Source organism: Eulemur rufifrons, chromosome 29 (assembly GCF_041146395.1).
Source record: "Eulemur rufifrons isolate Redbay chromosome 29, OSU_ERuf_1, whole genome shotgun sequence".
Classification (NCBI taxonomy): domain Eukaryota; kingdom Metazoa; phylum Chordata; class Mammalia; order Primates; family Lemuridae; genus Eulemur; species Eulemur rufifrons.
The window spans coordinates 59,987,787-60,000,795 of NC_091011.1; the positions used below are offsets into that span (position 1 = coordinate 59,987,787).

General features: G+C 38.2%; 1 protein-coding gene across 2 annotated transcripts in view; it reads right to left on the bottom strand.

Annotated features, from left to right (window-relative positions):
* Positions 1-13,009, bottom strand: part of RELN (reelin) — a 447,102-nt gene that overhangs the window by 35,341 nt on the left and 398,752 nt on the right. For both annotated transcript variants that reach the window (XM_069462478.1, XM_069462477.1), the window contains exons 47-49: positions 5,214-5,354; positions 3,500-3,677; positions 1,872-2,065 (exon numbers count right to left, since the gene is read on the bottom strand). In XM_069462478.1, the coding sequence (XP_069318579.1) occupies positions 1,872-2,065; positions 3,500-3,677; positions 5,214-5,354 (513 nt within the window). The remainder of the gene's footprint in view (positions 1-1,871; positions 2,066-3,499; positions 3,678-5,213; positions 5,355-13,009) is intronic.

The window sequence follows — 13,009 nt, forward strand, 5'->3', positions numbered from 1 at the left end:
CAATTTTGAAGCTCAATGCACCTCCACCCTTTTTTTGTATGCTCACCTTGTGAGATCTTCGTAAAATTAACCTCCACTGATTTGGCATGTTTAATTAACATTTGAAAATGTATTATATAATATCAGAAATATACTAGTTTCTGGAGGGATGCACAATAACACTTCTTCACCCTATGCAATGATCTTTTATCTCTATTTTTTTTCTTCTAATTTAGCTTTTTTTCTCTGATAAATCCTGGACCACATTTAAAAAACCTTTGGAGTGGAAATTTAACACTGCTTGAAAGTCTAAATAAATTATGACCACTGTTCCTACCTCAGTCAATTTGTTCTCCTTCAGAGAACTAAAGTAGATTAGAGTTCTGCTTTTACCCTACAGAGACACAACTCCCTTCTTCATGTATATCATGATGCTTAAGTGTTTAAGAACTTAAACCTGAGAGTCTCCCTCCATAAAGACCAAGGAAACAGCTTACTTGGCTTGTCTATTATCTCTTACTAATGGATGAGTACATTTTTTACACCAGAAACTGAGTACCACTTAGCTTCGAGATGGATTCCTTTAACAGTGTCCTGCATTTTAATGCAAGTGCAAGATTTAAAATTTTTGCTTGGGGCAGAGATGGCTAGTATTTCTTCCACTGTCATCTCCCTTACTGTATTCCTTCATAACAGGAGCCCATCTTTTCTATTGAAGCGACTAGTGGCCCAGAATAAAGAAATGTCCAGCCTTCCTTGCATCTGGGTGTGGCTATGTGACCAGATGCTAGCTAATGGAATGTGAATGGAAGTATGTGCAACTGTCAGGAAGCGTCCTTACAGAAAGACAGAACACCCTTCCTGCCCCATCCTCCTTCCTACTGCCAGAAATGAGGAGGGGCCAGCTGCCCTTTTGGACCTTGAGATGGAAGTCACATGTTGAGTGCAGCAGAACAGTAAGTTAGGAGGAACCTGGGTCACTGGTGCTGTGGAGCCACTGTGGCAGTGCTGGGCTATTTTTTTTGGAGATCTAATTTACATAAGAGAGAGAGAAAAGCTTTTAAGTTATTTTGGGTTTTCTGTCATTTACAGTTGAACTCATTCTTAACTGAGATATGGAATGGAAATGATCATTTATCAGACTCTTTATTTGACTCAATTTTTAGCCTGCATCTGGCTTGTCATGCACAAAGGGATTATCTGTGTTTCTTGAGTGGGCTACATTTCTTTCCTCCTCTATTCTCTCCTCTTCTCTTCAGCCTCATATTCCTCCTGCCCCCGCCTCCCCCTTTCTTTTCTCTTTTCTTTTCTTACCCTCCTCTCCCCTTCTCTTCCTTCTACTTTAATGAATATGCCCTTTTCCTTTTTTTAACAACCTCTTTGACATTTCTAATTGGTCATATTAATTGCTTTTGGCCCTTCAAGAATATATATATTTTTAATGACTACGTTTACTTTTAAAATAGTCTCTAGGCTTCTTAAGGATATTTACATTTCATTGTGTTCGTTTTTGACCCCAAAATTCTCTAAAACTGAGTGGATACCGTATAAACAAATATTTGTTTTTGTTTCCGTTTTCCCAAAATTTTGTTGAAATGAACTATCATATATTCATTAATTTCTGTGGGTTTTTGCACTGGGTTTATTCACTGTTGGCCTTGTGGTAGCATATTTCATCTTATTTTGGCATATGAAAACTAGTTGTTAAAATAAAAATCCAAACCAGTTATTTACCCAGTTCAGAAACCTTTCTTCATGTCAGCCCCAGAGGAATCCTCTGCCAAGGAGTCATTTCAAGGTCTCCCTCAGTCCCCTGCGACTGACTGCTAGCAGGCCTTACAAAGCATCTTTCCTTAACATACTAGCTATCAGGGATAAAATGGAATACAAACCCGGGTTTACTGTACTGGTCATAGAAAATTTCCATTAGCAAGTTCCAAGTAATGCCTCCATTGACAGAATATTCCAGGAGAACACCTTGATTACGGTTGTTTGGTGTAATCAGACATCCGTACATGAAGTAAAATTGGATAAACTCGGCATTAGTGAGGTTTAGATCCACAGTGACTAACAATCGACTACAACCCTAAGGAAAAGAAGCAGAATGAAAAAAAAAAAAACAGTGATAAGGAATCTTGCTTGCAGATTATAGATTTCCTCTGGCTTCCATCCTTTTAAATTTCCTTTGTAATACAAGGCACACGGTATTGTAGCACCCATATCCTTAACATCTCTCTTACAATGCTAGCATGGTGCCCAATACACAGTAGTTACCTAGCAAATTTTTGGTGAACTTTGAAATTTCAATATTCAAGACTGACTTACAATAGGCAATATATTCTAAGGACATTTTCTATTTTTTTTTTATAAGCAAGATGAGGGCTGGAATTAAAGTATCTGTTCTATGTTTTTATTAAGCTATTTCTAGTTTTTCATAGGCATTTATTAGATTTTTAAAAAGGCATCAACTATTAATAAAATAACATGCTGAAATGATCATTTTAACATGAAATTTTAAAATGGCTCCATCTGAAAATTTCATACAATTTTACTATAATTAGAGATAATAGTTGTAAGTTTTAAACTCTCATGGTAGATTTTAATGGCATCTATATTAACTTATTAATTAATGTCCATAGGTAGCTATTTCTTAGTTGAACACATGTGAAAAGCTAGGCTACTTATAGTTCTATCTAAGCTGGGAAGAGAATCCTGAACACTGGATTCTTAGTGTTGATGATTATAAAAATCCTGTATGCTATATATCTACTTGTTGCTTAGGCTAAAATACTTAATGTAAATAATACACTTCACTGGTACAAACGTAAACTCTAAGGTAGAGCACGCTAGGGAAATAAAGAGCTGCCAGTACCTTTGTTATTTTAAAAAATTAATTTGCTTATCTAATCATGGTATCAGAGAAATTGTACTTTCAAACAAAGTCATCTTGGGCAGAAAAGTAGAGTAGCTATAAAATTTCTCAAAGAAAGTTTCCAACATTGCTCCTGTCATTTCCAAGATAATATGCTATAAATATAAGTATCTAGTAATTTCTGACAATTATTCTTTCTTGAATAATTTATAGAAAGGATTAATTGTTGTTAATAAATTCAGGAACACTTGAAGCTCATTTTCCAGATTTTTGGCTCCTTAAATCCCAAATCTGTTGCAAGCTCAAGAGTTTTCAATACAAGCTTCATCCAGATGGAAGACCTCACACATTGTGCAAGTACTCTCTTCCAGGATGGAAATTTGCTCAAGTCCTTTATAAATGTGTATTTAAATATGCCCTGTGCTGACACTACCCTGAATAATTGTCTCAACTGATTTGTGGTAGAAAAATGCTAGAAACAATCAGTATTTTCTGATTTGTATAAAGTTGCAAGTTCAGATCAGGGTTGTGCATTTAGAATAACTAACTCTGCATTTTGATTTGCCCATTAAACTTCAGAAGAGACTCAACTATTTGGGGAGAACTTAGAGGATGCAGAAATGAGTAACTGGTAGCCAAACCACTCACCCCGCTGAAATGGAGAGCCATTCCTGAAGCCACAGCTCCACACACTGTACTCAGTTTCCCTCCATTCATAGTCAGCCAGTTCTGGCTGGATGGAGCTCGATTGAAGTTGTCTTTGAGTTGGGTTGGAAGAGAGGTCTCAGGCTCATCACAGTACAGGCCACCCCACTGCTCATCACAGCTGGGTGTAGAGCAAGAGAAAGGAAAAGTCAACATCAAACAAAGCCCGTGTAAGTGTGTTCTCTCTCAAATTAGTGAAGCCAACTCTTTTTCGCAGTCTAGGATGATGAAAAATTACTGATTTTCGCAGAGCTGGCTGTAATTCACCTGCTCTTAACAGTGCTTTAGATTAGAAATAAACTGTGAATTAACTACCCCTAAGGGCGTAAAGTAGTGACTTAGGGTTACAGGTGGAGATAAAGAAGCAACTTTAAAGAATTTACTAGCCCTGTCTCTGCATGACACAGCTTTGAATGGCTGATAAACAGTTGCAGCTGCCAAAGTAAAATGGTAGTTCCTAATAATTTATGAAATTGGTCTTTTTAATGGAGGCTTTGAGCCACTAAAGGATCCAAGAGGCCAAGTTCCAAACAGCAGAGAATACTTTGAATAGTAACTGTCATCTCTGACCAAAGGCTCAGGGGCTCAAGGGTCATCCTGAACATGGGCTAAAATCATTAATCAAAGGAAAGACTTCCCAGGTGTGTGAGATTAGTGGAAAGGGACTGTGAATTCCCTGACAGCACCTTCATTCATACTACCCCATCAAACAGCATAAAAATAAAGCACAGAGGTCTATAGTGCACGTTCATACACACACACACTTTATTTAGATTTTTCCAAAGACACTAAGGTTCTCTAAAAGTAATATATTGGCTGGGCGCGGTGGCTCACGCCTGTAATCCTAGCACTCTGGGAGGCCGAGGTGGGCGGATCGTTTGAGCTCAGGAGTTCAAGACCAGCCTGAGCAAGAGCGAGACCCCATCTCTACTAAAAATAGAAAGAAATTATATGGACAGCTAAAAAAAATATATATAGAAAAAATTAGCCGGGCATGGTGGTGCATGCCTGTAGTCCCAGCTACTCGGGAGGCTGAGACAGTAGGATCGCTTGAGCTCAGGAGTTTGAGGTTGCTGTGAGCTAGGCTGACGCCACGGCACTCACTCTAGCCTGGGCAACAGAGTGAGACTCTGTCTCAAAAAAAAAAAAAAAAAAAAAAAAGTAATATATTAATATTAGGCCTCTCCATCAAATAATCCTGGTAAATTGGCCAGACATTTATATACTTTCTTACAAAAATAACAGAGGAATAGCAACTAAACCACAACAAATGCATATCCTTACATATATTCAGACCTAAGTGACAAAAATATGTATGATGCATTACTTTTGGTCAGAACATACTGAACTCTTGAACCTCTTCCAATGTCATTTTCAAGGCTGAAGTGTATCACAGAAACACAGAAGGAAGTAAAATATAGTCAATTATAATTCAGCCTTCTCCTAACAAGAGAGCTATTGTTCAGTTCCTAATCTCTAAGCAAGAATGAAAATACACTATCCATCAATTCCACAGTTAGCTCAATATCATATTTTAGGGAAAATGTATAACTTCAGGTAGCTTGGGAGTGATTAAAAAATCAGTTTCAGAAAAAAATCTCCTAGATGGAATATGAGTCAGGAGCTTTCAACAGAAGGAAGGAAGAAATCTACTTACACACAGCTTCCCTGGATGCACCTCCCATGGCCACTGCACATGTCTATGCAGCCATCCCCGATATAGACATTGTCTATTGCCCATGTCTGCTGCTTATCAAAAGGAGCCGGTTGATGCCAACGGAAACGAGTGGCTTGGGACCTTTGAAGAAGAGAATGATAATGAAGGAGGCAGTGGAAAAGAGAATGTGTTCTGGTCTGTTTGAACAAGTGTGTGGAGGAGAATAACAAAAGCATGTACATTCCCACTCCTGTTCTGAAAAGAACATTCATTTTTGCAACACTCTATGCAAAACTTTGGTTAACAAACCAAACCAACCAAATTGCAATAGCTTGATCCTATATTTTGGCCCAGTGATGATCTTTCTGAGCCTTGTAAAAACAGACTAAATCAAAACCAAAAACTAATCCTGAAACTGGAAGCTTCAGGAGAACAGTGAGCCTTGAATTTTGTGTGGGAGGTTTTGTGGAGTGACACCAGAGCTGCTGCTAACTTCTGTATGCAAATTAGGCAAAGAGGCACTAGATGGCAGTAAAATCCAAACAATGCCTGAGGCTCAAGCGAGTTGAACATTAAAAGACTGGTAGAGGAAATCATCTGTGTTTATTGATCCATATACATTTTGTCATTGAGAGACTGTTAATCATTGGACTGAGAAATATCTCTTTTAGGCAGGACAAAAGACCAAACAACGGCAAGGATTTTCCAATTGAAAGCATTTATATAAAATTTAGAATATAGGAAAGAAACAGATTAGAACTAAAATCTTCACTCAAAGAGTTCAGTCCGGTACTGAGCAGAATCTATGCACAAGCTGACTTCTTCACCATCCTTCTTGTTCCCAAGTTCTCCCAGCAGAGTTATTTCTGCCTAACACCCTCCTATCACTTCCTGTTGCATTTAACTTGAACCTTAAGCCCTCTCTCCTTGGCCCACAAGGTTCTGCCTGAGCAGAGTGGCCCTCTCCTCTCCTGCTTCATCCCAGCCACTCACCTCCGGAGCACTTCTCTCAGTTCCCAAAGCACACCAAACCCTTCCCCACCTTTCTGCCTGCTCGCTCTCCTTCTCTCTGTCTCTGTCTGTCTCTGCCTGGTAACTCCTGTGTATCCTTCAGGTCTCAGAGGAAATGTCAGGTCCTCATAGAACAATTTTCTTTCTGATCCCTTTTAAAATGATATTTCTTCCGTGTTCTTTTCCTTGTATAGCACTTGTCACAATTATAGTCAGACATTTATTTGCATATGTATTTGATATGTGTCTGTCTCCTCTGAGGAACAGTAAGTTATAAGGGAGCAGGCAGGGCTGATCCGTTTATGCTCAACATGGTGCACCCCATGTACAGCACTTGGCACTTAATAGGTGCTCTGTAGGTAAGGGGAGTTTGTGTCCAGGGGCCGCCATTCTCACAGGGAGCAACGTGAAGCTGCCCCCTTCTCCTGGAGCTGTGCAACTCAGTGGCTCTGCTGATGAGTTATTTTTAATGGCTAAATTTATTACCAGCTGTATATCTTTATGTGCAGTAACATCTTATAAATGACATAGTAGAACACCATATTTTCATAGCATATAACTACCTGGGTTCTGATAACCAGTCAACATTTATATATTTATTCTGCATTCCTTTTATATATTTATTCTGCATTTCTTTTAGACTATAAGCTTCTGAAGGGCAGGGAATATCTTGTATCACTTCAGGGAATATTGGTTTGGATTCTCAGTGCTTATACATCGTAGATAAGTAATAAACTTTCCTTGTTCCCCTAATATCTTATATATACTTCACCAAAGCTCTTATCACCTTATATTAAAAGTGCCTATTTATATGCAGTTTCCTCTGTCAGATTATTCTCCTTATTTACCATTTTATTGTTGGTGGCATCTATAGATAGGGCTTCGTGAACATTTGCTTAAAGAATATTAAGTTGATGGCAATAAAGATGAGCAGAAAGAGTCAAATAAGAGATGTCTTATAGGGTGGACAGGCAGTGACTGATGGCTGTTAAAGGGGGAGAGGTCCCAGCAGTTGAGAGGTGGCGTGGGCTGCCTAGCAGGTGGTGGCTTTCTTATCACAGGCTGTGTTTAATCACACTCTGGGCAACCACTTAGAGAGACTGCACAGAAGATTTAAGAGCCAGATGCATTGTTGGGGTTGACAGCCTTTATGGGGACTTCCAACCCTGACATTTTCCATTTATACAACTTTCTGGCATTCCACAGAAAAGGACACAGTGGGAAACCACGTGAAGAATGTACTATCCCGGAGTGGCCAACAGGAGTAAAGATAAGTGGGCACTCTCATTTGTACTCTGGCACTAGTAAGTTCTAAGTCCCTGGTGAGAAACTAAACATTATAATGAGGGAGTTAAATGAGATGATTTCTAAGGCCCCTTCTCAAATGTGATGATTTTATATTCTTAGGAATAACTGCACCTAGTAATTATGTGCCCATAAAACAAGGATTCATAGACTAACAAATATCATTTTGTAAGAAGAGGAAAAACTTACTAAGGGGAAGAACTAGAATATAAGTTGAAAATGAGAGTCTGGAAGTTGAGTTGCCAGGACTTCTTATTCCCAGCCCTGTCATAGCTTCACTACGTGAAGAGGCCAAATCACTTCTGTTTATGTGCTGACACGTCCCCATCTGTAAAACTAAGGAAATGCTACATCCTGCCTCACAAGGGTGTTGTGAAAATTAATTAGGTCGTGTTTACCAAGACCTATGAGTGTCTTGGTGGAGTTCCTTGGCAGGTGTCCTCATTTATCCTGAAAATTCCTTATAATGATGGCCACCACCAGCTGCTACTTCTTGGAGTTAGGGGAAAATGGCCTCAGAGCAGATCTTTCATTCTTCTATATCCTTGAAATCTTTCCCCTTGCTTCTTTTCTGTATTTATACCATTTCTTTCCCATCTACAGCATATAGTAAATGCTGCCTAAGCGTTGTGTAGTGGATATCCTTTGCTAAGTAGTTAAAATGCTATTGCCAATTGTATGGTTCCTATCACTGGTACCTTTCCCAGGTACCTTTCCCCACACTGCCTCCACCTTTTAATAGGTTCCAATACACTTTTCAGAGTCTTTATTTCTTCTCCTTTCTTCAGAATGACTCTATCTGCCTATGAAGTCCTCGTTGTCACCATCATAATCATGAGAAAAAGCCCTTTGAAAGGAATCATGCATATTTTTTAACCTTTTTTACTCTTCCTTGACATTTCTTGTACTCCCCAAGAGCTATATAAAATATATAGGCCTAGAAAATCTACCCCAACCTTTCCTCTCCACCAATGAAGAAGATGAGGCCCAGGGACCTAAGACACACACTGATTTACTAATAAAACCCAGACAAGGCACAGATCTCTGGTTCATTATTACTTTGTATTCCCATTAAGTAAATATTCTAAAACTTGACCACAACCTCTACAAAATCATCCTACCCTTGCCATCACCCCTCAATATGAACAGTTGTTTAGCTACGGAAGGCTGTGCGCATTGCTGCTGTATGTACACACAAGTCTATTAATCTTGACTTCTGTGTCAATTTCATGGCCTGAAGCCCTTGGCCGTCTGTGTTTGAGTAAGATGCCCTGCAATGTCTGGCCCATTTGAAAATATGTCCTGTACTTTCCTTGCTAGCCAAGAAGTTTTCTTTATATTTGGCATAAAATCTCCTCCATTAGCCTATTTATTTTTATTAGACAAAAGTAGAAAATATTCCAAAGATATATAAATGGGCAATAAGCAAGCACACAAAAAGATGCTTAACATCACCAGTCTTTAGAGAGAGGCAAATCAAAACCACGATGAGATACAACCTCACACCCAAGAGGATGACTGTGGTCAAAAAGACAGACAATAACAAGTGTTGACAACGATGTAGGTAAATTGGAACCCTTGTACATTGTTGGTAGGAATGTAAAGTGGTACAGCCATTGTGGAAAAAAATTGTCAGTTTCTCAAACTGTTGAACATAGGTACTATATTACCCAGCAATTCTACTCCTAGGTATATATCCAAGAGAAATAAAAACATAAGTTGACATAAAAACTTGTACACAAATATTCATAGCAGCATAAGAGGCAGAAAGAACTCAAATGTCCATTAACTAATGAATGGATAAATAAAATGTGGCAAATCCATATGATGGAATATTATTCAGCCTTAAGGAGGAATGAAGGACTGATACATGCTGCAACATAGATGACCCTCGATGCTAAGTGAAAGAAGCCATTCATAAAACAAACAGAATTATACGATTCCATTCATAGGAAATGTTCAGAATAGGCACATATGGAATGTAGGTCAGTGGTTGCCTGGGCTGGGATGGGGTGTGGAGAGGGGGAGTGACTGCTAACAGGTACAGAATTTCTTTTAGGGAGACAAAATGTTCTAAAATTAGATTGTGGTGATGGTTTCACACTCTGTGGATTTTTTAGTAGTGACTAAAAACCACTGAATTATACACTTTAAATGTGTGAATGGTATATGAATTATAGCTCAATAAAGCTGTTTTTTCTAAAGTGAAGAATTATTAGCTATAAGAGGCTATTGTTAAAAATGCAAGTTTTCCTCAGGAATCCTAATCACAAAAGCAGTTGGAAGTCTCTTATTTACATAAATAAGTAGAAAGGGGATCTTCTGGGGCGATATTTGTTAGTGGAACTAAGTCCGGGTGAGCCTGCCCCTGTGCTGAGGGGCCTGAGAGGACCCAACTAGGAAGAAGAAACAGCCTCTGAGAAGCAATTGTCATAGGCTTGGCCTCACCTCTAACTGGCGTATGAGACAGTTAACATACCAAGGCAGTAACGGTACACTTGTATGTTCCAAAGCCATGTTTTATTAAGCAGAGTGCTCCTAGAATTCTGAGCATACTCTGTAACGGTTGAGGGATTAACTGCCTTTCCCAGGAACAGTCTTTCTAGTATAATATTCAGGGATACATTATAGAACTGTGTATTACTTCAAGGCTTATGTAATGTGATTATGAGAGAATCTGCATCACACAGAAAATATTTCTCTGTAACTTTTATTTCGTACTTTCACATTTCCTGTTTGTATCAGTCCACAGTGGCTGTTAGAGATTCTGTTTCTGGTGTTCATATTCTTAATCTCCAAGATGAGTCTTGGGTGCTGCCAATAAGCAAATTGAGATGGTCTGGCCTGTGGCTCCTGGGGGAAAGGTCCTTTACCTTCCTCCAAGCAAGCTGTCGAGTCCCCAGCATTGGGAAAAAGCATATGTCAGCTCAACCGAACAGAGGGCCATGACCTACAGACAACAGCTAAAGTGAGCTCTAGAAGGAGGCATGAACCAGGGTGTGAATGGATTACTTATGGTGAAGGGCTCTAAAGGGGTGAGCCATCAGAGAGGGGGCACAAAGACCATGCTCTGGGGTAGATCCACATGGTCCACTGAATTATGAACAAAACAAGAAAATCACACTTTGGAGTGGAAATAAATGAAGGGGTAACTCTTACGAAGTGTCTTGTTCAATTAGCTCATTTCACAGGTGTAGGGACTGCCAGCCAAGAAGGGGGACTTGTACAGCTTCTTAGCTTTAGAACTAAATCCAGAATCCAATATGTCCTGGCTTAGCATGTTATTGCTGGACTTGACGTGTTGCTGAAAACCGTGGTTGCCCTGGATGGCCAGCAAAGGCTGGAAGATCCTAGATCTGGCAGCTAGCCTCGGGAAGCTTAACCCAGGTATCCCAGATCTCAGGGTACAAAAATTCTCTCTTGGTGATTATAATCAACATTATGAATTTGTAGGATGCTACAGGACTGAAATATTTTTGGATTTTCAGGTAGCATTAATCTGTCCACAAAAGAATGCATACTGCCATTTGATTTTCTTTTCTACTAAACTTTTTTTTATAACACTTGGAGGTCTGAATACTTGTATGAGAGGAGAAGTGTTTGGCCTATAGGTTCAGACTCCAAACAAATGGGGCAAAGCCCTCATAAGGTAACCCAGTGCCTACATGACATCTCTCTGGAATTAGGGTGGAAAGCACATCACAGAGTCACAAATAAAAGAAATTAAATGAGCCAGCCCCCAAGGGCCTTTCTTTCTCTCTTGATAGAGAACAAAAGGAGAACTTTGGAACAATCCTGGTCTAGCCACTGACTGTGTGACCTTGGGGAAAATCAAATAACCTCCCTGTGTCTCAGTCCCCATCTAAAAGAGGGAGGCAGAGGGACCTAGATGTAAAAGGAGACCTAAGAGACTTTTTAACAAATTATATTGATTTATATCCTGATTTGGAAAAAAAAAGTAACACATTTTGTGAGATAGAGAAATTTGAATACTGAATATTAAGTATTGAATAAGAAATTATCATTAATTTTTAGGCATGATAATGATGTAGACTTTTTTTGTTTAAAAAATCCTTCTCTTTTAGTGGTACATACTAAAATATTTACAGCTAAAATGATATGATATCTGGGATGTGCTTCAAAATAATATGGGAGAGCAGGAGTGAGCAGGGCTATTGATGAAACAATGTTGGTCATGAATTGGTAATTGTCAAAGCTAGGTAATAAATATATGAGATTTAGTATACTATTCTCTTTAATTTTGTATATTTGGCTTTTAAACAGATAAAAATATGAGCCAAAAATAATCTGTAGTCCCTTTAAAATCACAGTAAAATTTTTATTTGAGAATTACAAATAAAAGAGAATGGCTTTCCTTTTTAGGTAAAATAAGATTTTTACTGATATTTCTTATTAGTAATGATAAAAACTACAGTGTTCTGAGTAAGCCCACTGAAGGCATAGAATACATTGGACCATCCTTCAAATACAAAGAATTTCCCATAATTTTTAAAATATCTTCTCAGTGGAGAATGACTTATACTTAACTGTTAAAACAATCCTAATTATCCATCTATACCAATATGTACAAAGTACAGCTAAATCTCACATTCCCTGATAAAACTTTGACAACACTGTTGGCAACTTATAAAGCATAGAGGGTATCTATCCTAAGTATGCACTTAAAAAAAAAAAGAAAAAAACAGAAAAAAAGAAAAAATAAAGCATAGAGGAATGCAGAATTTCTGGAAATAGTTTTAATTTCTGTTGTAGTGGAAATGGAAATAGATTTAATTTGTTTTAATGTAGTATCCAAAATATATTAGTATATTATATAAATTCATATATTCAGTATGTGAAAATCAAGAGTGCCACAGCTTATATCAGACAAAATTATCTTATTATGTTTTGTAATCCCGAAAGACCAGCAAAAATTTGGTAAAGTAATAGCAATGATTTTCAAAGTATCAAAATGATGCATGAGAAAATGGCTATGGTCCAACGCTGCTTTGGTTTGGTTGAAAAATTTTAATAAGATGTTCAGTAATGTGAATGTTCACAAAAAGCCTTTCAAAAGATACTGTTATGTTAGAAGTAACAGTGGACAGAAATAGAGTACCAGAGCAAGTTTAAAGAATCTCTCCTTAAAAAAAGAACTTGTAACTCCTTTGAATATTGGAAGAACTCAGTAAATATTATGCCTGGTTATTTGGTTTTCTTAGAATAAGACCTTTTCTCTGCTTGAAGTCATAGTATGTGAGAATATCATTAAAAACCATCTCCCTCCCTAAATCTTTTTACCTGCAAAAAGCTATAGCCTCCTCTCCTTGTCCCATCACCCGTACCCTACAATCTTACTTTTTCTTGTGCTTAACCACCTTACCTTGGAACTTCCTGTAAACATTAAGTAGTTCCCATGCTGTGGCTAGAACCACCTGGCTTCCAAAGTGTTGTAGTTAATCTTTAAAGAAGATGGTTTC